Source organism: Rhinopithecus roxellana, chromosome 5 (assembly GCF_007565055.1).
Source record: "Rhinopithecus roxellana isolate Shanxi Qingling chromosome 5, ASM756505v1, whole genome shotgun sequence".
NCBI classification, from domain to species: Eukaryota; Metazoa; Chordata; class Mammalia; order Primates; family Cercopithecidae; genus Rhinopithecus; species Rhinopithecus roxellana.
The window spans coordinates 78,407,747-78,432,605 of NC_044553.1; the positions used below are offsets into that span (position 1 = coordinate 78,407,747).

Below are 24,859 nucleotides of genomic sequence, written 5' to 3' on the forward strand. Positions count from 1 at the left end.
GTCTCCCAGCTCTGTCTCCCGCAGGGCTCTTTGCCCTCTTCTCGCTCCCTTGGGCCTCTTCATGCTTATTTTGTGTTCCAAGACTTTGTCAGCATGCCCCACTTCCTCCCCACCAAGCCCAAGAGTGCCTCTTCCTTCTGTCCACATAAGCCTGACCCTTGCTTCAGAGTCTAGTCCCTAGAAAGTCCCTCACCTTCACCTCCTCCCTACGCTGGAGTCTCTGGTCTCGTCCTCATCACTGTATCCCCATTCTGTTCCCCGGTCTCGCCCTCATCACTGTACCCCCATTCTGTTCCCCCGCCACCCTGCACTCTCCCACCCGCCTCATGCCTGAGCATGCTGTCCTCTCCTGTAGCTCAGAGCAGGTCATCTCCCTGCTTCTTGTTAACAATGATATAACAGCTCTTGCTTAAGGGAGGGCTCCTTACGTGCCAACTACTGCACACTAAGCACTTTAAATGTATTAACTAATTTCCTCCCCTCCCCACAAAAACTTAAGAAGTCGGTGCCATTATACATCACCTATTTTACCAAACGGGGAAACTAAAGCACAGAGAGGTTAAGTAACTTGCCCAAGGTCACGGAGCTGCTGACAACTTCTTTATTGCCTCCAGGCTGAACATAAACTCCAAGAAAGTCCCATGAGGCTCTTTAGATCTTTTTTGCCCCTGTTGTTTGCAGGAACCCATCTCCCACCACTCTCCCCGACCCACACTGCAAGTGGCAGCCGCCTGAGCTATTTTTAGATCCCAGAAGCCACCAAGCTCCCTCCGCACTCCCCGCCTTTGTGCATGCAGTTCCCCTCTGCCTGGTCCCGGCTCTGTGAGGTCTTCCCGTTAGCCCTCGCTTTCTTTCTGCCTCCTGGGAACCGTGTCCGCCACCTCTCCACTTTGATCAATTATTTCCTTGCGATTGTCTGTTGGCCTGTCAGCCTACCCCGACCCGACCGAGAACGCCTTGACGGTAGTGAAATGATCTTGCCAATAGACTCCAGAGCAGGCTCCGCCACGATGTCAGCGCCAGGAAATGTTGGTGAATGAATGAATTAAGGCTTTCTGCTGGGAGTCAGGCCCACTCTCCACAAACAGACCTGAGGAGAGGGGCCCAGGCCCGGCCCTCAGCGCTTCGGCAGCGGGAGAGCTGCGTCCAGAGAAGGCTGGGAGGTTGCTCCCAGGCCGGCTGGTGTGCGCTGTGGGGGAGACCCTGGAGCCTTCAACGTAGCCAGGCAGGCAAGTGGGGGCAGGGCGTGGGCGCGGACACACCCCCCGCAGTGCCCCCGGCGCCCGGCAGGGGGCGCCGCCCCGCCGGCCCACGCCCCGCCGCGCGCCGGGCAGGCCCCCTCGCGCAGGCGCGCTGCCGCGGGCGGAGGATCCGGGCCGCGCTTCCTCTCGCCAGGCCTGCGAGCTTCCTCCCAGCGGAGCCCCGGGCAAGCCGAGGTTGGCCGCCGCCGCCGAGCCCGCTGCTGCCTTCCCGTTCCTGCCCCACCCGCGCCTTGCCCGGGGGGTCCTGCCGGGGCGGGGTCCTGCGCCGCCGTCGGGGCCATACCCCGGCCCGCCGTCCCTCCCGCCCCAGCCAGTCTCTGGCCGCCGGAGCCCGCGGGGCGTGGAGCGCGAGGAGCCGCGCGGCCCCGATCGAGCGTCCGGGGCGGCCCCCGGCAGCCAGCGCGACGTTCCAAAATCGAACCTCAGTGGCGGCTCTCGGAAGCGGAACTCTGCCGGGTCCGCGCCGGCTACATTGTTTCCTCCCCCCGACTCCCTCCCGCCCCCTTCCCCCGCCTTTCTTCCCTCCGCTACCCGGGCCCTGCGGCCGTCCCCCTGCCTCTGCCTGGCGGTCCCTCCTCCCCTCGCCTCGCACTCGTACCTCTTTGTACCGCACCCCCCGGGGACCCCTGTGCCCCTCCCCTTCCCCCTGACCGCATGGACCGTCCCGCAGGCCGCTGATGCCGCCCGCGGCGGGGTGGCCTGGACCGCAGTGCCCCAAGAGAGGTGAGTGCCTGGCCGTCCCGGAGTGTCCCCTGGAGGGAAGAGGGTGGAGGTCGCGCGTCTGGTCTCTGTTGCTGCCACTGTCGCGTCCACTCCCATTCCCCCCTTCTCCTCTCTATCCCCTCTCTCCTTTACTCCCTTGCAAGGGTTCGAATTCTCCCAGGAGCCACTGTCAGAACCCAAATGGGAAGGGAGTGCACGAGGGACGTACTGCCCTGCAGCTCCACGGACTCATCTTCTCATCCCGAGTCCCCCGTCTGTGGAGCTCAGAGTAGGAGGTGGCTGGAGTCTGGAGGAAGAGGATCCGTATGGGCCAGGTCCCTAGAGAGAGTGCTGGACTCCCCTGCCGTTCCCTGTCCAGGGCCTCCCTGCAGGTGCCCTGACTTGCTTGGTTCTGACCCCTCCCTCATTATCCCACCATGACCCTGTGGGCTGCAAGCAAGCCCAGGGCCCAGTCACCTCGGGTGAGCAGTTAGAAGCCCAGGTCCTGGGACTGAGCCTGTCACCCTTGGCCTCTCAGAAGACCAGGCCTAAGCCAAGGGACCTCTGACCTTTGGGTGGGAAACTGGGCAGGCCTTCCGCCCGGGTGGAGGTAACTGAGCGTTAGTACCATGCCCCCACCTTCTGGCACCCTGGGGCACCCATTCTCCTAGGCTCTTTGTGGTCCAGACCAGGTGTCAGGAAGGGGTGTGTCCACCCAGCAGATTTTTGGAGCTTAACTACCAGTTCACTTCCCCGCCCATTTTGTACGCCGGAGAACCGAGGCTCAAAGGGAGAAGTTGCTACCCCAGGCCCCTAGTGGAGTTAGGCTGGCTATCCTCTCATCCCCAGCTCTGCAGGGCTGGATGACTGTGGGTAGAAGGAAACCAGGCAGGCACCGTCACCCAGTGGGTACACAGGCCCCCCAGCCTGGCCCCGGAGGGACTGTTGGTTGAGCACGTGCTTCCCTGCAGAGGGCTGGAGGGAGTGAAAGGGCTTCTGGCCCCAGCTGTGGCTGGGTCAGCTAGCAGGAGATGTGGGCAATGTGTGGTGTGGGGCCAGTCTGTGTTGTGTGGCAGGAAGGCCGGGTCCTGGCCCCGGCTCTGAGTTGAAACAACCTGGTGGTCAGTCATGACCCAGCGCTCCCCACACCTATGGCCCAGCTGGCACAGGAGCAGCCAAGTTCAGAATATAAATGGGGTCAGATGGGAACCGTGGAAGCCTGTCTCCACTGGCAGCAGGCTACAGAGTGGGGACACCCAGGGGGCCTATTTTAAGCTCCTAGTACCCTGGCCATTCCAGTACCTTTCTTGGTTGTGGCCACAGCAGGAACAGGGCAAGGGCAGCAGGGGTGAAGTTGGGGCCTGGCAGGATCCTCTGGCCCAGGAGAGTAGGCATTGCCCTAGAGGGTGTTGAGTGGTGTCTGGGCTCCCTTGGAGCTGCTGGCAGTTTTGTCCTGCTGGGTCCCTGCTCACAATTTAGGTTTTTTTGTTTTTTCAGTTTTTTTTTGGCTGTCCTGACATGCACAGTGGAGGAGACCCAGATGTCCTGGGCCTGTGAGACTCCCCTCACATGGCCCCACACCCAGCCCTAACTTCCTTTCCAGCCTGAGGGACTGGGGCTGGAGCCTGACATGGTTGGCTCCCTCCCACCCCAAGCCAGCCTTTTTTATTTTTATTTTATTTTTATTTTTACCAGCTGTGAGCTATGAGGGTACGACCCAGGGTCCCAGGGCCTTTGAAGAAAGGAGTCTGGCTTCTGGCCAGCACGTGTGCGGGGATGTGCTTTTCATTCATTCTGAGAGGGAGTGAGCTTGGTGCCCTCCTCCCTCTCAGAAGCGGCTGCTCTTCTCTCTGCATTGGGTCAGGGGCAAGGAAAGACCAGAAAATATTCCCATTTACCACTGCAGGGGGGCCAGACCCCAAAAGGCTGAGCCACACAGAGTGGCCCACGGCAAGGGTTGGAAAGTTTGGGGACAGAATGCAGCTTCCTCCAAACAAATACAGGTAGGGGTTGAAGCCCATGATCCACAGTGTGATGTGGCTGCCCCTCAAAGGGGGCAGATCTGTCTGGGTGCGGTTCTGGGCTCCATCTTTTGAAGGATTTGAAAACCTTGACAAGTCGTCTTCAAAGAACCAGGGATGTTGATTGAGTCTGGGAAAGAGAAAGTAGGGACAGATTCTCCTGTGTCTGAGGGACTGTCCCAAATGAGAAAGGCATCCCGTGGCAGAAGTTGTCCCAGACACCTGGGCCAGAGCTAGGGAGCAGGCGGGTCCCAGGGAAGTGAATCTGAGCTCATTCTAGGGAAACTGTGAATGTACTCATTTTCTTGATTTAGAAAATAACAAAACAGCGCTACAGGAAATTTAGAAAACGAACAAAAATCACCCACTATTTCTTCAGCAGGCAGTGACTGTGTTAGCATTTTGGAGTTCCCTGCTGGTCTTTTCCCCATCTTTTTCCTTCATCGCCGTTGTCACTGGAGTGTGTGTGCTGTGACACCTTTTTTCATGTAATACTGCGTCTGTGGGCATTTTCTCATGGTGCTACATGGTCTAAGTAACGTTGCTTCTAAAAAGCTACAGAATATTCCAGGCTGGCCTGCTGCAGCGCCATCACCCATACACTGGAGCGTGTGCATTTTTCCCGTCTGTTGCTGTTGTGGTTGTCATTACTGTGAGTCCCAAAAGCAGCCAGGGTGTTGGAGGGCACGGGCAACTTGGCACCCAACTGAATATGGGTTCCAGGCTCAGACATACCACTTAGACCCAGGGTGGAGGGACATTAGACAGGTCACTGACCTGCTGAGCTGCCTTTATATAAATAACAGGATGGTGACACCTACTTTAGAGGAAGGTGGAAGAACAGTGTCAACTAACTAACCAAGGGACTCTGAAGTGCCTGGCACAGTCCTTCCTGCACTCCCTCTAGGAGTAGGACTGGCATTGTTGAAGGAGTGTCAACTGCTGGCTGCCTCAACCTGTGGGGAAGGTGCCTGAGCCACGAGCCGATGTTGGCTGACCACTCACCTGGCAAAGAGGTGGTCTCTGCCTGGGGAGCCCCTCTGAACCCCCCTGGCCCTGAGGTTCTAGAATACTATGGCCAGTGCCCTTCCCTGCCCTCCCCTTTCCCCATTACCATGTGATTGCCTGGCCTACGGCATGGGGCTGGCCCTGGGAAGATGGGCTGCTGGTTAGGGTCCAGGACCTGACTCCACCGTTTCCCTTTCCAGTCTCCCAGCATCAGAGCTGAATAGACAAGGTATCTTCTTCTTCTTTTTTTTTTTTTTTTTGGTGAGATGGAGTTTTGCTCTTGTTGCCCAGTCTGGAGTGCAATGGCATGATCTTGGCTCACCACAACCTCCGGCTCCCGGGTTTAAGTGATTCTCCTGCCTCAGGCTTCCAAGTTGGGATTACAGGCATGTGCCCTCACGCCTGGCTAATTTTGTGTTTTTAGTAGAGATGGGGTTTCTCCGTGTTGGTCAGGCTGGTCTTGAACTCCCGACCTCAGGCGATCTGCCCACCTCGGCCTCCCAAAGTACTGGGATTACAGGTGTGAGCCACAGCGCCCAGCCAACGAGGCCTCTTAAGAGCCTGGCTGCCTCCCGCCTCCCAGCTCTGGCTAGGTCAGCCCAGTTCAGCATTTTCCCAGAGGAAATAGAGGCCTGCTTAGCCTGAGACTTAGACAAGGAACCCAGGCATCCCGAACCCCAGCCCAAGAACAGCCATGCCAGCCTCATCTTCCCACCCTGTCCCAGTGGCCAAGGAAGGGAAGGAAGCTGGGAGATTGAGGGTAGGGGGATTCTGGAGCCTCCCAGAGCTTCCCAGGAGGGAGTTGGACACACCAGGAAACTCATGTGTTAGCCTCCCCCTTCTCAGCAGGTGTTCCCCAGGTCTAACCTGAGTGTGTTTCACTGTGACACACCTGCTTCCTCTTGTTCTGCTTTTATGGAGACCAGAGTAACTGGGAGTGCCCTCCTACAGCCACCCTGTGGGCAGTAGCAGGACATCGGTCTCTACTTGGCAACCCTGGGCCTAAGAGACTGTAGCCCCGGATGACCCTAGGGTGGCCCAGGACTAACCTAGGGAAGGGGTCCTCCCCCAGGTGGCCCATTCAGTGCAGAGGTCCCTTGGGCACACGACCTCAGACTCCAGCTGCCATACTCTGGCCGTGGAGTGTCTCCCTCCTCCCTGCTCTTAGTGTAAGGGAAGTGGGCATGACAGCAGCTGCCCTCCTGTCCCACAGCTTGGGATGGGATGAGGTCACAGGGTGGGGTCCGTCCCAAGATGCTGGCCTGGCCTGGCTCAGATGAGAACCCTTTGGGTGTTTCTCAGTTTCCCCCGCCCTTGGTTGGGGACAGGATGGGTGGAGGAGCAGGCCACCCCCAGCGCCCGGCAGGGAGCACTGCCTCCCTTCCTCCTCCCCTCTGGGTCCCTTCATCCAAGGGCTGGAAATAGAATCCGCTAAGTAATGATTAAAGTCAAATTCAGACCTAAAAATAAAAAGCTGGTGAAGGAAGAGCTGGTGCTCCCTGCATGGCTGAGGGGAGAAGTGAACAGGGAGAGGCTGGCTTTGGGTGGCTGAGCCCCTGCTCCTCGGGATCAGTACTCCACCAGTTGAGGGGGTGCTCTTTTATCTACCATGACGTGGCCCATTAAGTGTAGACAGCACCAATCAGGGCAGACTGGCAGGACCCATTAGAAAAAAAAAATCCCATTTTTCCCATGGGGAAACTGAGGCCCAGAAAGGAGAAGTGGTTTGTCCAGTGACTATTTGAGAGCTCCCCTCAGCAGGCCCCCAGGGACTGGAGGGCCCTGTGCAGCCCAGCCTGCCCTTTCTGCCTACTCAGTTTCTCTTCCTGGTTTTAAGGTGCTAAAATGAAGGCAGCTTCTCATCACACACTAGCTGTGCACACACCCTCCAACCGCAGCTTCCCTCCACCCCTCCTTCTGTGGTCTGGGCCCAGAGTCGAAGGAACAAGTAGAAGAGGCTGCTTGGTGCCTCCCTGGCTGTCCTGATCATGGCATGGTTGTAAGCCTTGTAGGTAGGTGAAAACCTGGGCATAATCTGCCCCACTTGGACCCTGGCTGCTGCTTCTCAGCCCAGCCTGACACCTGGTCCTCATGCAGACTCGCGTGTCTATCTGCAGCTTGTGCTGTCCATGCTGCAGGGAGACAGGAGGGAAGGATGAAGAACAAACCCTGAGAGCGCCTCTGCTGGCGGGTGGAGGAAACCAGGAGTCAGTGAGGGGAGGCCTGTGGTTCTCACTTCCTGGCAGGGCTGGTAGGAGCTCTGAAGCTGGGGCTGTGCGTGGGCTGGGGCAGCCTGGAGGGCCTCCCGGAGGGGAAGGGCCTGTGAAAGTCAAGAAACGTTTGAAGAAGAAGCATGGTAGGGAGAGAGGTCCTTCTTTGGAGCTTCTGCCCTCTCTGGGGCTGCTGGCTATTTTCTGTGTGTCCCTCGACAGGCTCTTGGCCTCTCTGAGAGGCCGGGGTGTGCAGACAAGCAAGAAGTGGGCACAGAAGAACTTCTGCTTCCCAGAGCAGAACAGCCAAGCTCTGGGCAGACCTTCCCTCGGTGCCCCCCACCTGTCCATTTTCAGGATGTCATCTGTCCTGCACAGGGAAAGGTGGGAAGAAAGGTCCCCTAACCAAGGTTCAGACAACTCTGAGCTCAAGTCCCCACACAGCTTGTTCCTCCTCTGCCAGAGATCACCAGTCCTTGCCCCATGGGGTGTTTGAAGGATTAAGTAACTAATGCAGTGCCCCAAACCCGGCTGGATCAGTAGGCTGTAACTCCCATGCTCTCATTCTGCAGCCTTCCTGCTAGAGCAGGGTGCTGGTAACGCCCCCATCTCCCTTAAGTAGTAGCAGCAAGTCTGTCCTTTGTGTTGGTCCCCACAGCTTTACCTTCTGAACTGTGTGTTCTGCGGGTCCTGGTTCTGAAGTGGGGAGACCAGAAATCTGGGGGCCAAAGTTCTAGACAGCTCATGGGCCTCCAGCCGTCAGTCTCCCCACCTAGAATGTGGCCCGGAGACTTTGGGGTGAGGGACAAGAACATGACTTTGAAGCGTTCGTTGAAGGTTAGTGCTGAGAGGCTATATGTAAATGCAGGCAAATGAAGATGCAAAGACCACATCCTGTGCTAAGGGGGTGGAGGAGCAGAGGCCTGGGTTAGGGCCCTGGGGAGGCCCAGAGTCCCCATTGCCCAGCGCACGTAGGTAATTAGGATCCTGAGCGGTAATTAGAAACCTTTCTGGGCCAGGAATGGCAGCCTCAAGCCGCAGCGGTGCCTGGGGAGGAGGCTCCCCATTAGCCTGCTCTAACCCCAGCCCCCACCTCTCCCAAACCGCTAGACGGGATTTCCGGTCCTACTGAACCATTGGGGGCAGGAAAAAAAAAGCCAGTGAGTTGCTGTAATTTGGTATTTATCCATTAAATCTGCCCCTCTCCTTCGGTCAGGGTGCTGACAGGAGCCCCGGGATGGGGGTAGGGCAGCGTGCACTGGAGCCAGAGCAGACATTCTTCTGTTCCTTCGTGACCCCCCAGGAGGTGTAGGCATCTCCAAGGTCCTGGCGCCCAATTCTGCTGCTGCCCACCCTGAGACACCTATGCAGTGGGGGTGCTGAGGGACCACCAGCACAGGCTGCAGGGGTCAGTAGAAGCCCTCCAGCACCCTTCCTTGCCTGATGTGCGGTGGGGAATGTCACAGTGCCTCAGCCTGGTGTTCTCTGCAGAACCAGAGGTGGGGCTGATTTTATTGCTGCCAAACTTGCCCAACTGCTGGTGGGTGCCCCGCCCTCCTTAGGTGCACTGCCCTTTGGAGGGGCGGGCCCAGATCTGAAACTTAATTCTGCGTGTATCTGTACTATGACCTGTAGGCCCTGCTCAGAGGCTCCCTGGGCCCCCATCCTGAACCTTCTTCAGTCTTCATTAACTCGCTCTGTACCACAGTTTGCAGTCTTAATCCTGGTCTACTCCAAGGCACCCCTCTCTCAGTCACTTTCCCCTAAAAGCCTTCTAGCTCCTGCTCCCCTCACCCTTCTTCCTGGAAGCCTTCCTGGGTAGCCCCTGTCTCACAGTCTGTGGAGGCACTGAGCACACCAGGCCATGGTTGACCATCCAGTAACCAGGAGGACAGGAGCCAGGTCTGTATTTTATAGGGGTTCCCAGCATCCAGCCCTGGCCTGTGCACAGAGAAGAGGCAGGTGAATGGTGACCTTGGGTCCCCAAAGGCAGGATCTCTTTTTTTTTTTTTTTTTTTTTTTTTTTTTTTTTTTTTTGAGACGGAGTCTCGGTCTGTCGCCCAGGCTGGAGTGCAGTGGCGCAATCTCGGCTCACTGCAAGCTCCGCCTCTCGGGTTCACGCCATTCTCCTGCCTCAGCCTCCTGAGTAGCTGGGACTACAGGCGCCCGCCACCGCGCCCGGCTAATTTTTTGTATTTTTAGTAGAGACGGGATTTCACCATGGTCTCAATCTCCTGACCTTGTGATCCGCCCGTCTCGGCCTCCCAAAGTGCTGGGATTATAGGCGTGAGCCATCGCGCCCGGCCAAGGCAGGATCTCTTGAGTCCTTTCCTTCTCCACCCAGATATCCTGGCCCACCAAGCATGGCTCTGGGCACACAGGAAAGCTTCCAGAACACTGGCTCTAAGAATGAGAAGGCAAGGTGGACCTTGCTGTTGCCTGTTGCCTGTTGCCTGCAGTGGCTGTCCCCATCCCCCAGAGCATCCAGCTGGGTCCTGTGGCAGGACCAGAGTCTCCGGGGGCCATGGCCCTGAGTTCCCCCAGGTCTTTTGTGCACTTCCCTTTTCAGTGGGTATTTTTAGCCGGGTGTAAACAGTTACTGAAGGCTCCCACGCCCCATTAGGCAGCAGAGTTTTGGCAACGGGGGAAGGGCAAGGGAGCCCCTTGACCTCCCCTGGCCCTCAGCACATGCCTGGCCTTGGGGGTCTACAGCTGCTTCTAGGGTAGGAAAAGGGCAGCCTGGGAGTTTCTGGGCTCCCAGTTCTTTCTCCCCACTCCTCGTCAGCCTGGGCTCCCAAGAAAGGCCTGCCTGAGGCTGCAGCCACTGACCTCAGTGCTTGGGCACAATGCCAGCCTGTTCCCAGGACCCCAGCACAAGGGCTGCTGGGAGTCGGGTTTGGGGCAGGAAGTCAGAGTGAAGCACTGGTCCTGCCACATTCCAAGCCCCTTGTCCCCTAGCCCTGTGGGAATGGGGTGACAGCTGCTGTCCCTTTGGGGTTAACTGTAGTCCCATTGGTTATGAGACCTCTGTGTGGTACAGCCATGTACCACAAGCCTGACATCCCCTTTTGTTCGTTGGTTCATTCATTCATTCAGCACTCATTTCCTGAGCAGCCACTTTGGGCCCAGCCCATGCAGACGTGAATCAGATTCTCACTTTCCCCCTGCAGAGCTCCCAGTCCACCCTAAACCACAGGCCACAACCAGTGAGGTTCTCACTGGAGCACAGGGATGTGTGAGAGGCCTCGGAGGCCTCGGCACCCAACACAGCTGGGGACCCAAGGAAGGCTCCAGGGAGAGGTGGTTTACAAAAAGTTTCTTATTTCATTTTAAGGGGGAAGGTAATAGATGCATGTGGCTTTAAAAAAATAATAATACTTTTTTTAAAAGCCCAGAAGGACAAAATAGCAAATGAACAGTAAAAAGTAAGTTTCCCTTGAACTTGATCTCACTCGCCCTTCCCATCCTAGAAGCAACCTCTGTTACCAGTTTCCTCTGTCTTTCCAAAGATAATCAAGGCATATTTGAGTTTAGGGAGGTATTGTATTAATACCTCTTTAAAAACACAACTTGTAGTATTCCATAGAGAACCTGCACCTGGCTTTTTTTCACAGCCTGTTATGTTGAGTATTTCAAACCTACCAAAAAGTTGAAGTAATAGTATAATGAATATTCATATATCCTTCGTGCAGATTTGCGAGTTCTTAACATTTTGCCACATTTACTCTAGCTCTTCTTTTATCTACATATGCGTTTGTGTGTATTTTTTGCTGATTTGAGTGTTAGTTGTAGGCATTTGTATCTTTCACGGTAAGAACTTTAGCGTGTATCTCTTACATAATCATGTCATGATCACACTTAAGAAAATTGACGTTAATTCCATATTATTTGTTATGTCCATTTCCCCTGTCCCCAAGTGATTTTATAGCTGTTCCCCGACCACCCCTTGATATAGAATTCAATTCCAGATCATTCATTGAATCTTGTTGTCATGTTTCTTTAGTGTCCTATTTAATCTAGAACATTCTCCAGCCCTTTTTTTGTTTTGCTCTTTTATGACATTGACATGAAGAGTCCGGGCCAGTTGTTGTGGATTTGTCTGATTGCTTCTCCCTGGTTGGAGTCAAGTGGAACAGCTCTGGCCGGCACACCCCGCTGGGCGATGCAGAGTCCTCCTCCAGGAGGCACTTAGTGTCCATGTGTCGCCTTGCTGGTGATGCTTTGCTGGATCCCTTGGTTCCAAGGGTGTCTGCACGTCTCCGTGTAGAGCAGATGCTCCTTCGTCTTTCCAATTAGCCTGTGGGATGGGACTTGGAAGCTGTGTCTGTTCTGCTCCCCTGGCAACTTTTTCTTCAATGACTTGAGCTGGTGTTTTGCCGTTTTCCATACTCTATCATGGGGAGTGTTCACTATCGGCACCTAGAGATCTCCCTTGGCCCCATCACAGCTTGAGCTATGCTGTCCCCTTTTAGGGACATCTTGTAATTTATCCACCCAGCCCCCCACTGAGGGACATAAGGGCTGTCTCTCCATCATCTCCTGCTACTACAGACAGCACTGGAGGGACTGTCCTGCTGTGTTTTTTTAAGGCATGGGTGCTCCAGAAGCATTTCCTCAGCTGCACCGCCAAGGTTGAGTGGAAGTCCCTCGGTAAAGAAGGAGAGAGTGGGAAGGGAATGGCAAGGCGGGGAGGGAGACAGGGCACAGGTGTCCTGGAAACGGCAGATGGGAAACAGGTCTGGCTAAGGTACCAGAAGCCAGCAAGTCCCAGAAAGGTCAAGTGACTTTCCCAAGGTCACACAGCAAGTTGATGGCAAAGCCAGGTGCAGGACTCAGAGCCTCTGACACCCAGGATGATGTTCCTGCACTGCTACATAGAGTAGCCCGACTCTTAAGTTTAACCCCAGGAAAGACCGCCTCTCTGTGCCTGACCCCTGCTGAGTTGTGGAATCCTAAGTTTGCAGTAGCTCCTCCCAGCCACTCTGGCTCTCAGCCTCTGGTCTGGAGTGGGAGGGTGGTCTCACCTTCTGGAGATGTTTTAAGAAGGGGACCCCAGCCGAGGCACTGGCTGGGAGGCCACTGAGCCATCTTGGCTGCGGTCTCTGACATCAGCACTTGGGTACAATGCCAGCCTGTTCCAGGACCCCAGCACAAGGGCTACTGGGAGCCAGGCTTGGGGTAGGAAGTCAGAGTGAAGCACCGGTCCTGCCACATCCCAAGCCCCTTGTCCCCTAGCTCTGTGGGGGTGGGTGATAGCTGCTATCCCTTTGGGGTTAACTTTGGAGTTAACTATAGTCTCATTGGTTATGGGACCTCAGTGTGATGTAGCCAGACTGGATTCCCCCTTTTGTTTGTTCATTTATTCATTCCTTCGGGGGGCTCATGATCCCACCAGGGAGGAACCGTCCAAGAGGGTTAGCAGCTCCCACTTGCAGGATGTCTGTGGCAAGGCATGCACCGTTCTGGTGCTAAGAGCCCAACTCCAGTCCTTACAGCAGCCCCCAGAGCCAAGGGTTATCACCAGTCCATTGCACAGATGGGAAAGCTGGGTCCTAGAGTCACAGCCAGCAGAGTAAAGGTGATGAGTTTAGCCCTCTTCCCTGTTTCGAGACCCTCTGAGGCCTTCAGAACCCAGCTCCTTGAGGCGGCCCACCCTGACCACTCCTAGGCTCACCCTTCCCTTAGTGCTGCCCCTGTGCCCCTCTTGGCTGCTTCTCCCTCCTCCCTCCTCCTTCCCCTCTCTCTTTCCCCTAGGCTAGTGTGGTCCCCATGGCAACTCCTGGGGCCTGTCAGGCAGGGAGGCACGGGGCTGTGGGTAGGGCTGGCTCAGCAGCTCAGGAGTTTGACACCTGAGTGGGGCAGGATGCTCACTCAAGGTGTGGCCCTAGGGACGCCCGTCTTGCCCCTGTGGGGCAAGAACCCCAGATGAGAATTTGGGGTTCTCATCTGCAAAATGGGGATAATAATAGCTTGTCTGTCTCAGAGTTGTTAGAGGATATGATGAGCCATAACGTGCCAAGGACAGGACCTGGCACAGAATAAGTGCTCAGAAAACAGGGCCTGTTATTATTTTTATTATTATCATCAAGGCAGTGAGGAGGCGGCGGTGGCAGCAGCTGTAGGCCAGGAAGGGAGTGTTTGCAAACTGACAGCTGGAAGGGTGACTAACAGCGCAGCAGCCTCCGCACCCCGCTGTGGTGGCAGGGAGTTTGGGGAGGAAGAGGGAGGCATGGGGATGTGGAATGCTAGCAGGGCCCCTATTCAGAAGGACCTAAAGGTTGGGGGCCCAGCCAGCCCTAGTGGCACCCTAATTCAAGCTCTGTCACCCCTAACTAGCTATGTGACTTCAGGCAAATTGTTCAACCAGTTGAGCCTCAGTTTCTGCTTCTGTAAAATGGAGGTAAGAGGGTTAGAAGAGCTCATAATCCTCCTTCCCTCCCCGCCACCCCCACCCCCACAGCTTACAGTCCATGGGAGGCCGGGGCAAGGGGTCCCCGCCATCCCTACCTCCACAGCTTACAGTTCACGGGAGGCAGGGGCAAGGGGTGGTTCCTGTACTCAGTGGTGACTGAGTCATGTGGATGGAGGCAGGTTTCAGGCTCATCCTCCTTGGGCCTCAGTGTCCCTGCCTAAATAGCAGGAGTTGATGGCCTGGCCTCTGGGAATAGGAAGGGCCTGTGTTCTGGGAGGAACAGAAGCTCTTTCGTCCAGGGGATGGGGCAGGTGCGCACCAGATACTTCCAAGTTCAGGGTTTCTTTCCAGCCCCTCCTCAGCCAGCTTGCAGGGGATCCCTGTCCTCTCCTTCAGTGTAAGTAAGGGATGTGAGACTTAGAAGGGTTGAGTCACTCACCCTAAGTCGCACAGCCAACAGAGCCAAGTATTAAGCCCAGGCCTGACTATAGAGCCAGGTGTGTGGCCTGGAAGTGTTGGTTCTCCCTGGCTGTCTCCTCCCCAGCTCCTTCTGCTCTCCACAATCACATGCTCCCCTGCCCCATCACCCTCAGAATCAAACCCTGGTTCCTCACATTGGCAGTGGAAGCCCCCCTGCTCCCTGGCAGAGTTTATGCCAGGCCCACTTGAAACCATCCCCTACAGTGTCCCCTGAGCAGCGGTGGTCAGGGTGGACTCTGGAAGCATGTGGGGTCCTAGAGCCCCAGATGGGCAGGGTCTGCCTCCCCTCTTCCCTCACCATCGGCTTCCACCTGGGCCAGTTTCTCACACTGTGCCGGTCCCCTGCCTGACACTGTTGCTCAGACTGCTACACCAACTCGGGTGCCTTCCCTGGCCCGCCCTCTGCGTGTCTAAGCCCTGCAATCTTCAGGGCTCAGCCCCAGAGCTCCCTCCTCTAGGGAGCCTGCCTAAGCTCTGCAGTCCCTGCCTACTTTGCACCCCCAGCACTTTGCACTAAAATGTCTTCTCCTATGCCACTGCACTCCAGTCTGGGCAACAGAGCAAGACTCCATCTCAGTAATAATAATAAAATAAAATGTCTTCTTCCATTGGGGTAGGTAGCAATATTTGTGACTGTCAGGCTAGCCCCCAGACCTTATCCATTGTATCAAAGAGCCCAGCAAAGAGGCTCGTGGAGGAGTTTCTCTTCTAACACATTGTGACCACAAAGATGCCACTGGCTCTTTCTCAGCCTCAGTTTCTTCACCTGTAGGAAGGAAATAGTAGTTCCAGCCCCTGTGCTTCCTGAGACAGGTCCAAGGGGGCCCTGGGCTGGGACTACAAAGTATGTGTGTGCAGATAGGTGGGTTGCTGCTCTTAGGGAATGGGGTTGACTAGGGTAGCTTTTTTGGGGAGTCAACTTTATTGAAGTAAATATACGGTTGACCCTTGAACAACACAGGAGTTGAGGGCATCAGCCTCCTCCCTGCAGTCAAAAAAGTGTATATTAGCTTTTGACTCCTCAAAAACTTTACTACTAATAGCCTTTTGTTGTCAGAAAGCCTTGTAGATAAAGTTGACACTCATTTTGTTTGTTACATATATTATATACTGTATTCTTACAATAAAGTAAGCTAGTGAAAATAAAATGAGAAAATCATATGGCCAGGTGCAGTGCCTCATACCTGTAATCTCAGCACATTGGGAGGCCAGGGCAGGCGGATCACTTGAGGCCAGGAGTTCGAGACCCGTGTGGCCAATATGGTGAAACCCTGTATCTACTAAAAATACAAAAATTAGTCTGCTGTGGTGGGCACGCCTATGATCCCAGCTACTCAGGTGGTCGAGGCATGAGAATCACTTGAACCTGGGAGGCAGAGGTAGTTGCAGTGAGCCGTGAGTCACCCCACCACTGCACTCCAGCCTGGGCGACAGAGTCTCACTCTGTCTCAAAAAAAAAAAACAGAAAAGAAAATCGTAAGGAAGAGGAAATATATCTACTGTTCTTTAAGTGGAAGGGGATCATTATGAAGGTCTTCATCCTTCACATTGAGTAGGCTGAGGAGGTAGAGGAAGAGTTGGTCTTGCCATCACAGAGTTGGCAGAGGTGGAGGCGAAGGAGGTGGAAAGGGAGGCAGAAAACGCAGGCACACCCGGTGTAACTTATTGAAAAACATCCAGCCACGTGTGGTGGCACATGCTGATAGTAACAGCTACTCAGAAGGCTGAGGCAGGAGGATTGGCTGAGCCCAGGGGTTTGAGGCTGCAGTGAGCTATGGTCACGTCACTGCACTCCTGCCTGGGCAATAGAGTGAGACCGTTTCTCAAAGAAAAAAGGAAAAAAATCCATGTGTAACTGGACCTGCGCAGTTCAGACCCAAGTTGTTCAACGGTCAACTGTACACCAAAAAGTGTGCCGATCACAAGGGTACAGCTCAGTGAACTGTCACAGAGTGGACCCACTTCATGATTCGGCTCAGACAGACAACCAATCCCACAGGTCCCCTTGCATTCCTTCCAGTCTCCCTGTACCAAGAGCAGCTATCCTGACAGCATGGATTAGTTTGGCCAGATTTTGAACTTTATTCATATGGAATTATATAATATGTACTTTTCTGTGTCTGGCTTCTTGGTTAACATTTTATTTATTTATTTATTTATATTTTTTTAATTTTTTTTTTTTTTTTTTTTGAGACAGAGTCTCGCTCTGTCGCCCAGGCTGGAGTGCAGTGGCCGGATCTCAGCTCACTGCAAGCTCCACCTCCCGGGTTTACGCCATTCTCCTGCCTCAGCCTCCCGAGTAGCTGGGACTACAGGTGCCCGCCATCTCGCCCGGCTAGTTTTTTGTATTTTTTAGTAGAGACGGGGTTTCACCACGTTAGCCAGGATGGTCTCGATCTCCTGACCTTGTGATCCACCCATCTTGGCCTCCCAAAGTGCTAGGATTACAGTATTTATTTATTTAGAGGCAGGATCTCGCTCTGTCACCCAGGCTGAAGTGCAGTGGTGTGACCTTGGCTCACTGTAGCTTTGACCTCCCCAGGCTCAAGTGATCCTCCCACCTCAGCCTCCTGAGTAGCTGGCACTAAAAGCACGCAGCACCGCCCTCAGCTAATTTTTGTATCTTTAGTAGAGACTGGGTTTCACCATGTTGCCCAGACTGGTCTTGAACTCCTGGGTTTAAGCCATCTGTCTGCCTCAGCTTCCCAAAGTGCTGAGATTAGAGCTGTGAGCCACTGTGCCTGGCCATCATTATGTTTCGGAATTTATCAGGATTGGCCAGGCACAGTGACTTATACCTGTAATCCCAGCATTTTGGGAGGCTGAGGCGGGTGGATCACCTGAGGTCAGGAATTTGAGACCAGCCTGGCCAACATGGCGAAACCCCATCTCTACTAAAAATACAAAAATTAGCCGGGTGTGGTGGTATGTGCCTGTAATCCCAGCTACTCAGGAGGTCGAAGCAGGAGAATAACTTGAACTCAGGAGGCGGAGGTTGCAGTGAGCCGGAATTGTGCTACTGTACTCCAGCCTGGGCGACACAGCCAGACTCCATCTCAGAAAAAAAAAAAAAAAAAAAAAAAACAAGGAAAAGAAATTCATCAGGGTTATTTGATGGTTGGAGTTTGTGTTGGAGTTTATTTGATGATTGGAGTTTGCTGCCGTTCGTAGTCCCTTTTGTGAATATGCCACTGTTTATCCATTTTCCTCTGGATCGGCATCTGGGCAGCTCCCAGTTTGAGGTTTATTACTAAGCATGCCGCTTGTAGCCCTCCTATGTCTGTCTAAGTAGACACATGCCCTGTGTCCTCTTGGTGTATACCTAGAAGTGGGGTTGGTATACATTTAGAGATGCCCAGGCAGGCTTTTGCAGGTGAAGGACCTGAGGGCCCACAGCATAAGGGACTTTCCCAGATCACACAGCCCCTTCTCAGAGCTGCCCCAGGGCCCTTTTCCCCACAGAACAGTAGCTGGAACTAGGCCTGGGGCTGATGGGGCCGATGGGCAGTTGGCTGTAGTCCTGCTAGCCCTCTAAGCCCCCTTGGCTCCTTTCTGTCAGTCTTGAAAGGGCCCCTGTGGCCTTAGGGTTGGTGGCTCCCTCTGTCCCTGGGGGTCCTCAGCCTTCATGCTCCTCTACCCAGTACCGTCAGCCTGCCAGGACTGGAGAGAATGGCCCGTGTGTCAAATTCCAGCGCAGGATGCTCTTGGCACCTGTTTACGCCCAGTGAGGAGCCAGATCTCAGCAGTTGGGGGGCATTTCTTCACACCCCTCCTCATTCTGCATGCTCTTCCCCACAGGTCTAATGGTACCAAGTGACAGGTCGGCTTTACTGTGACTCGGGGACACCAGAGCTCCTGAGAAGATGTCAGCAATACAGGTACCACAAGGGTGAGGGTCTGGGACATGCAAGCATTCCCACCAGCCCTGGCGGGGTGCTTAGTGGAGGAGAGAGGATGCAGCTTAGATCAACCCACTCCCCTTTTTCCCAGCACTCAGTCAGACATAGGCCGGGGGAAGTGGGGGAGTCTCAACAGGAAGGGACCCAGGGCTCGTTCTCTGGGCAGAGCACCTCACCCAGGCTCACAGAGGCCAGCTTAGAGGCTGTGACCACTAGGGTGTCCGGGCAGGTGGCCGGAGGGGTCCCAGGCTGCACCTGCCCACCTGTCACCTGTCCTACAGGCCGCCTGGCCATCCGGTACAGAATGTATTGCCAAGTACAACTTCCACGGCACCGCCGAGCAAGACCTGCCTTTCTGCAAAGGAGACGTGCTCACCATTGTGGCCGTCACCAAGGTAATCAGGTGGCGCCCACCCCATCCTCCCACTGCTGGGCCTTCCCTCTGCAGGGGGAGGTGGGCCTGAGAGCATGTCTGGGCTGCCCTCTCCCCAGGACCCCAACTGGTACAAAGCCAAAAACAAGGTGGGCCGTGAGGGCATCATCCCAGCCAACTACGTCCAGAAGCGGGAGGGCGTGAAGGCGGGTACCAAACTCAGCCTCATGCCGTGAGTACTACAAGGAGGGGTTGGGGAGGGAAGGGGCCCTGGTCCTCCTGGAGAAGCATCAGGAACAAGCAGGGAGGCCAGAGTGAGGGGCTGGGGTGTTGGGGAGGGCTTCAGGAGGGAGGTATAGGGCACGGGTCCGGGACCTCACAGAGCAGGGCTGGAAGCAGAGGCAGGAGGGTGTCGAAGAAGGGACAGGGAGCAGAAGAGGAGGGCCTCAAATGCCTGACTGAGCGAGTGTGAGCCACGGGTGCCAAGCAGAGGGAAACCCTTCAGAAAGGGGAGCCAGGGTCAGTACCTTTGGGCCACCGTGACCTCCGGCCCTGCTGCTCCCCAGTTGGTTTCACGGCAAGATCACACGGGAGCAGGCTGAGCGGCTTCTGTACCCACCGGAGACAGGCCTGTTCCTGGTGCGGGAGAGCACCAACTACCCCGGGGACTACACGCTGTGCGTGAGCTGCGACGGCAAGGTGGAGCACTACCGCATCATGTACCATGCCAGCAAGCTCAGCATCGACGAGGAGGTGTACTTTGAGAACCTCATGCAGCTGGTGGAGGTGAGCTGGGGGGTATCCGTGGGTCCTCGCTCCCACCCTCACACACCCTAAACCCATCTGGGGCCTTTGCACATAGCCCTGGCTTCTAGCTCCTGCCCCACTGCTTCTGCCGGGTGACCAGGCATGTGGGGCAGCTTCTGTGAGCCCTCGTTTCCTCACACCTTGGTGGAGCAGCTGCTGTGTGCCAGGACTCACCTCTGACCCCACAGTGCCAGCCCGAGGAGGGGAGCCTTATCCTCATTTTATAGACCAGGAGTCGATGGTTCAGAGCAGTTAGGGGACCCACCTGAGGTCACACAGCTATAATTTGGTGCCAGGACTAGATTCTGAATCTGTCTGATCCCAGAGCTAACTTTCCTCCAGCCACTCACAGACCTGCATGCCCAGAAGTGTGTGCAGAAGCATGAGCCATGCGCCTTGATCACCAGGGCCCCTGAGGCTCTCGCACCTGCATGGACATGCCCATGGGTCCCTGCAGCTTCCCAGGCCCGCTCTGCCAGTCCTGGCCAGGCCACACCTGGCATCCGGTAGCCACAGGCAGCCTCCCGTGTCCCTCTGTATTTACTCTCATCTCCCTCCCCTGCTGGCCTGGCTTGGCCTGTGGCAGGTGAGGGTGGGGTCCTGGGCACTCCTGGCTAGAGGCTGGTGTCAGGACCGAGCCATAGGTTGCCCTCTGCATTGGATACCGGTGGGGTCCAGAGTGGTAGCAACAGCTGAGTGTCCAGCAGCCACATGTAGGGTGGCATGGGAAATGGGCCATACGTCATGATCCGGGACTTCCCTAACCCCTGCCCTACCAGCAATGGGGAGCCCTCCCCACTCAGTGACTCCAGGCTGGGCGGGGCCGGCCTCTGCCGCCCCCTGGTGGTCAGGCCTGGACGGTGCATATGGGGCACCTTGGGCTGTCTCTGAGCACCCTGCCCCCCACACCCTGCAGCACTACACCTCAGACGCAGATGGACTCTGTACGCGCCTCATTAAACCAAAGGTCATGGAGGGCACGGTGGCAGCCCAGGATGAGTTCTACCGCAGTGAGTGCACCCCACCCCAGACCTCTTGCCCACCCACCTCCTCCCACGCAGGCTTCCTGGCACTGCCCCCCTCCAGGAACCTCCAGAGAACCCCATGTGCTTGATAGTCCAGTCAGCCTCTGTCATCCCAGCCATGTCCCTAGCAGCCTCCAGGCCCTCACTGGCCCCTCCCCACAGGTGGCTGGGCCCTGAACATGAAGGAGTTGAAGCTACTGCAGACCATTGGGAAGGGGGAGTTCGGAGGTGAGCTGGGCCGGGCTGCCTGAGGGGGGGCGCCAAGGGACTCAGAACTTGGGAACAAGCCGACCTCTCTGCCCCCAGACGTGATGCTGGGCGATTACCGAGGGAACAAAGTCGCTGTCAAGTGCATTAAGAACGACGCCACCGCCCAGGCCTTCCTGGCTGAAGCCTCAGTCATGACGTGAGTGGGGGCGGGGTAGGGGGGAGGTTGGCCTAGGCTAGGAGTGAGGCTCCGGCTTCCCCTTTCTGACCACTCTCGTCCTGCCCCAGGCAACTGCGGCATAGCAACCTGGTGCAGCTCCTGGGCGTGATCGTGGAGGAGAAGGGCGGGCTCTACATCGTCACTGAGTACATGGCCAAGGTGGGAACCTGCTGAGACCCGGCACTCGGACTTTCCAACTGGCCCGAAACCCCCACTGTGCTCTGGGGCCCCTGCTCCCTCGGTCCCCCGACCCCAAGTGAGCTTTGAGGTCACCAGGCCTGGGCTTTTGTCCTGGTTTAGCATTTATTGACTGTAACCTTGGACAAATCATGTCACCTCCAAGCCTCAGCATCACATCTGGAAAATGGAGATAATAACAGCTTATCCCAGAGATTTGTGAGAGTCAAGGGATAAGGCATGAATAACACAGAGCAGTGTCCAGCACGGATGTCCTGGCCCCTCCCCACTCCTTCCCTGTCTCACACCTCCTTGGAGTGTCAACACCCACTGGGCCCCAGCCTGCTGTGTGAGAGGGCTGCAGGGCACATCTGACCTCTGGGCCTGGTCTGTCCTTCCTTCCCCCAGGGGAGCCTCGTGGACTACCTGCGGTCTCGGGGTCGGTCAGTGCTGGGCGGAGACTGTCTCCTCAAGTTCTCACTGTGAGTGAAGCAGCCTCTTGGATGGGTAGGGTTTGAGGGGTACCCTGCCCCGCTATGGGGGTCCCAGTCTGAGGGGACGTGTACCTGGCCTACCCCCAGAGATGTCTGCGAGGCCATGGAATACCTGGAGGGCAACAACTTCGTGCATCGAGACCTGGCTGCCCGCAACGTGCTAGTGTCTGAGGACAACGTGGCCAAGGTCAGCGACTTTGGTCTCACCAAGGAGGCATCCAGCACCCAGGACACGGGCAAGCTGCCAGTCAAGTGGACAGCCCCTGAGGCCCTGAGAGAGAAGGTGGGGCAGGCCTCCCCTGGGGCCTACAGAGGTGGGCAGGAGTCCTGGGTCACTCCCCACCCCTAGAGTCCCGGGATCTGACGCTACTGTTTACATCCACATGGCAGAAATTCTCCACTAAGTCTGACGTGTGGAGTTTCGGAATCCTTCTCTGGGAAATCTACTCCTTCGGGCGAGTGCCTTATCCAAGAATTGTGAGTATAGGTACTGGGATCAGGGTGGCTCTTGGAGCAACGGAGGGGTTGGCAGGGGCATGAGTCTCCTTGGGCCCTGCCTCCCCAGTCAAGGCCTGGAAGCCTCGGGCCTGCCCTGGGGAGCTCACAGGCCACTCTGCGGGCCTGGGTCTGGGGCAGAGCTGATGGGCATCCCTGAGAGGCTGCTGGGTAGATGTCTTCTCTGGGGCCAGGCCCTGGACTGACTCCTGCCATCCTCCTGGCCACAGCCCCTGAAGGACGTCGTCCCTCGGGTGGAGAAGGGCTACAAGATGGATGCCCCTGATGGCTGCCCGCCCGCAGTCTATGAGGTCATGAAGAACTGCTGGCATCTGGACGCCGCCATGCGGCCATCCTTCCTACAGCTCCGAGAGCAGCTTGAGCACATCAAAACCCATGAGCTGCACCTGTGACGGCTGGCCTCCGCCCAGGTCGTGGGCCTGTGGGGACTGAACCTGGAAGATCATGGACCTGGTGCCCCTGCTCACTGGGCCCGAGCCTGAACTGAGCCCCAGCGGGCTGGTGGGCCTTTTTCCTGCGTCCCAGCCTGCATCCCTCCGGCCCCGTCTCTCTTGGACCCACGTGTGGGGCCTGGGGAGCCCACTGAGGGGCCAGGGAGGAAGGAGGCCACGGAGCGGGAGGCAGCGCCCCACCACGTCGGGCTTCCTTGGCCTCCCGCCGCTCGCCTTCTTAAGAGTTTTATTTCTTTCCTTTTTTGAGATTTTTTTTCCGTGTGTTTATTTTTTATTATTTTTCAAGATAAGGAGAAAGAAAGTACCCAGCAAATGGGCATTTTACAAGAAGTACGAATCTTATTTTTCCTGTCCTGCCCGTGAGGGTGGGGGGGACCGGGCCCCTCTCTAGGGACCCCTCGCCCCAGCCTCATTCCCCATTCCGTGTCCCATGTCCCGTGTCTCCTCGGTCGCCCCGTGTTTGCGCTTGACCATGTTGCACTGTTTGCATGCGCCCGAGGCAGACGTCTGTCAGGGGCTTGGATTTCGTGTGCCGCTGCCACCCGCCCACCCGCCTTGTGAGATGGAATCGTAATAAACCACGCCATGAGGACACCGCCGCCCGCCTCGGCGCTTCCTCCACCGAGCCTGCCTGTCCTGCCCGGTCGTCCCTCCCATGCCATCTTGTCCATCCCCCTGTCTCTGAGTGGGTCTGGGTGGGGAGCATGGCCGGGGGATGTAGCCGCCGCTTTGTGTCAGCTGCACGAGTGAGTGTCCTGTGTTTGCCCTCGGGGAAGTGCTCACCACCCGCCCCACTGTCCAGCTACCACCGAGCCCGGCTCTGGAGCCCCATCCACAGGATGCTGTCTGGGGGTTCCAGCTGCCTTCCCTGGTGTGTTGTTCAAGCCTGCAGCACAAGGAGGGCTAGAGCCAGGGATGGGAGGGAGCCCAGGCCTGCACAAATGGGAACGGGATTCTAGTCAAGCCCCCTGTGCGAGAGAGAAAAAGCAATGGTGGGCCCGGTGGGCTTCCTCTGGTAGGAAGAGAAGTGTCTCATGCCTGAGAAGATGCTGACCTGGAGGGGGACAAGAAAGCTCCTGGTGGTTCTCCAGTTTTACCCATGATGTCACAGCTTTGCCCTGTCCCCACCCCTGCCATGTGCCAGGCCTGATGTCATACCAGACTTGGCAGGGGCTGAGGATGCAGGGCAGAGAGGAAATCTTGGCACCTTCCAGTCAGGGGGACACCCTCCCCACCCCACCTTGTCAGGGCACATACAGGGAATGTGGACCAGCTATGAGATTTTCTCCCCTCACGCAGGTTGTCCAGGGGCAGTGGTCAGTACAGAACCTCTGAAGGTGTGAGGAGGCTTCACGTATTCCCTGGGGCAGGCAGGTGGGGTGTTCCCCTTGTTCACGTATTCCCTGGGGCAGGCAGGTGGGGTGTTCCCCTTGTTCACGTATTCCCTGGGGCAGGCAGGTGGGGTGTTCCCCTTGTTCACATATTCCCTGGGGCAGGCAGGTGGGGTGTTCCCCTTGTTCACGTATTCCCTGGGGCAGGCAGGTGGGGTGTTCCCCTTGTCCTGTTGTGGTCCTGACCCTTCCTCTACCAGCCAACAGGACCTGAAATCCAGGGAGATCTGACTTTGAAGTCTACCTTGTGTCTGCTCCTCAGCCCCGCTGTAGTTCCATCCACCATGATCTCTCCTGGCCCAGTGCAACAGCCTCCTTGCCACCTCCACTCCATCTTCTCTGCACACTGCCAGACTAATTTTTCTAAAACTACACCATTCATTCAACAACAAATATTTGAATACCTACTGTTTGCTAGGACTGGGGTTCATCAGTAAGCAAAACACACCCTGTGGAGTCCACAGTTGGGAAGATAATCAAATAGTCACATATAGGCGGTGACAAACTTAAGTGCTACATGAGGAACACAAAACATGGGAATCTTTGTAGATCAGGGAGGGCTTCTGGAAAGAAGCAGCATTTAAGCTGAGATCTGAAGCGGAATGAACAGGTTGTACGGCAGGAGTTAGCAGCATTCCAGGAAGAGATGCTGAGACTGGAGGGAGGGCAGCTTTGTCAGATCTCCAAGAAGGTGGGTGAGGATGTACAAACAGCCAGGCCTGAGAGGTGAGACTGTGGCTGTGGCAAAGACTTGGCTTTTATCAAACAGAATAATGGGAAGCCAACGACAAGTTTCATCAGGAAGGTGACATGTCAGATAATCTTTTTTTTTTTTTTTTTTTTGAAATGAAGTCTCACTCTGTCACCCAGGCTGGAGTGCAGTGGTGCCATCTCAGCTCACTGCAACCTCCATCTCCTAGGTTCAAGCGATTGTCCTACCTAAGCCTCCCAAGTTACTGGGATTACAACAGGCATGTGCCACCACACCTGGCTAATTTTTGTATTTTTAGTGGAAACGGGGTTTCACCGTGTTGCCCAGGCTGGTCTCAAACTCCTGACCTCAAGTCATCCACCACCTCAGCCTCCCAAAGTGCTGGGATTACAGGCGTGAGCCACTGCACACGGCCCAGATATGTGTTTTTGAAACCACCGTAGCTACTGGTAGAGGAGTTTCAGGGAGTACAGTGAGGACTGGTCCAGATG

General features: G+C 56.0%; 1 protein-coding gene across 2 annotated transcripts; it reads left to right on the forward strand.

Annotated features, from left to right (window-relative positions):
* The first annotated feature begins 1,371 nt into the window (after positions 1 to 1,371).
* CSK (C-terminal Src kinase) lies at positions 1,372 to 22,890 on the forward strand. Of its 2 annotated transcripts, none has more exons than XM_010375869.2 (13): positions 1,372 to 1,985; positions 17,894 to 17,973; positions 18,276 to 18,389; positions 18,487 to 18,599; positions 18,934 to 19,153; positions 20,091 to 20,184; positions 20,362 to 20,427; positions 20,506 to 20,605; positions 20,695 to 20,785; positions 21,212 to 21,285; positions 21,385 to 21,580; positions 21,688 to 21,774; positions 22,023 to 22,890. In XM_010375869.2, exons 2-13 carry the CDS (start codon positions 17,959 to 17,961, stop codon positions 22,203 to 22,205), a joined length of 1,353 nt encoding a protein of 450 aa, XP_010374171.1. In that variant the 5' UTR covers positions 1,372 to 1,985; positions 17,894 to 17,958; the 3' UTR covers positions 22,206 to 22,890. The 2 variants fall into 2 exon arrangements, with proteins under 2 accessions (XP_010374171.1, XP_010374172.1); XM_010375870.2 differs by lacking the exon at positions 1,372 to 1,985 and adding an exon at positions 6,888 to 7,005.
* Positions 22,891 to 24,859: the final 1,969 nt, after the last annotated feature.

Excerpts from the sequence above, each read along its gene's own strand:
- CSK (XM_010375869.2), top strand. Across the intron at positions 19,154-20,090 it reads ACCTCATGCAGCTGGTGGAG|CACTACACCTCAGACGCAGA; the intron begins GTGAGCTGGGGG and ends CACACCCTGCAG. Across the intron at positions 20,428-20,505 it reads TGGGAAGGGGGAGTTCGGAG|ACGTGATGCTGGGCGATTAC; the intron begins GTGAGCTGGGCC and ends CTCTGCCCCCAG.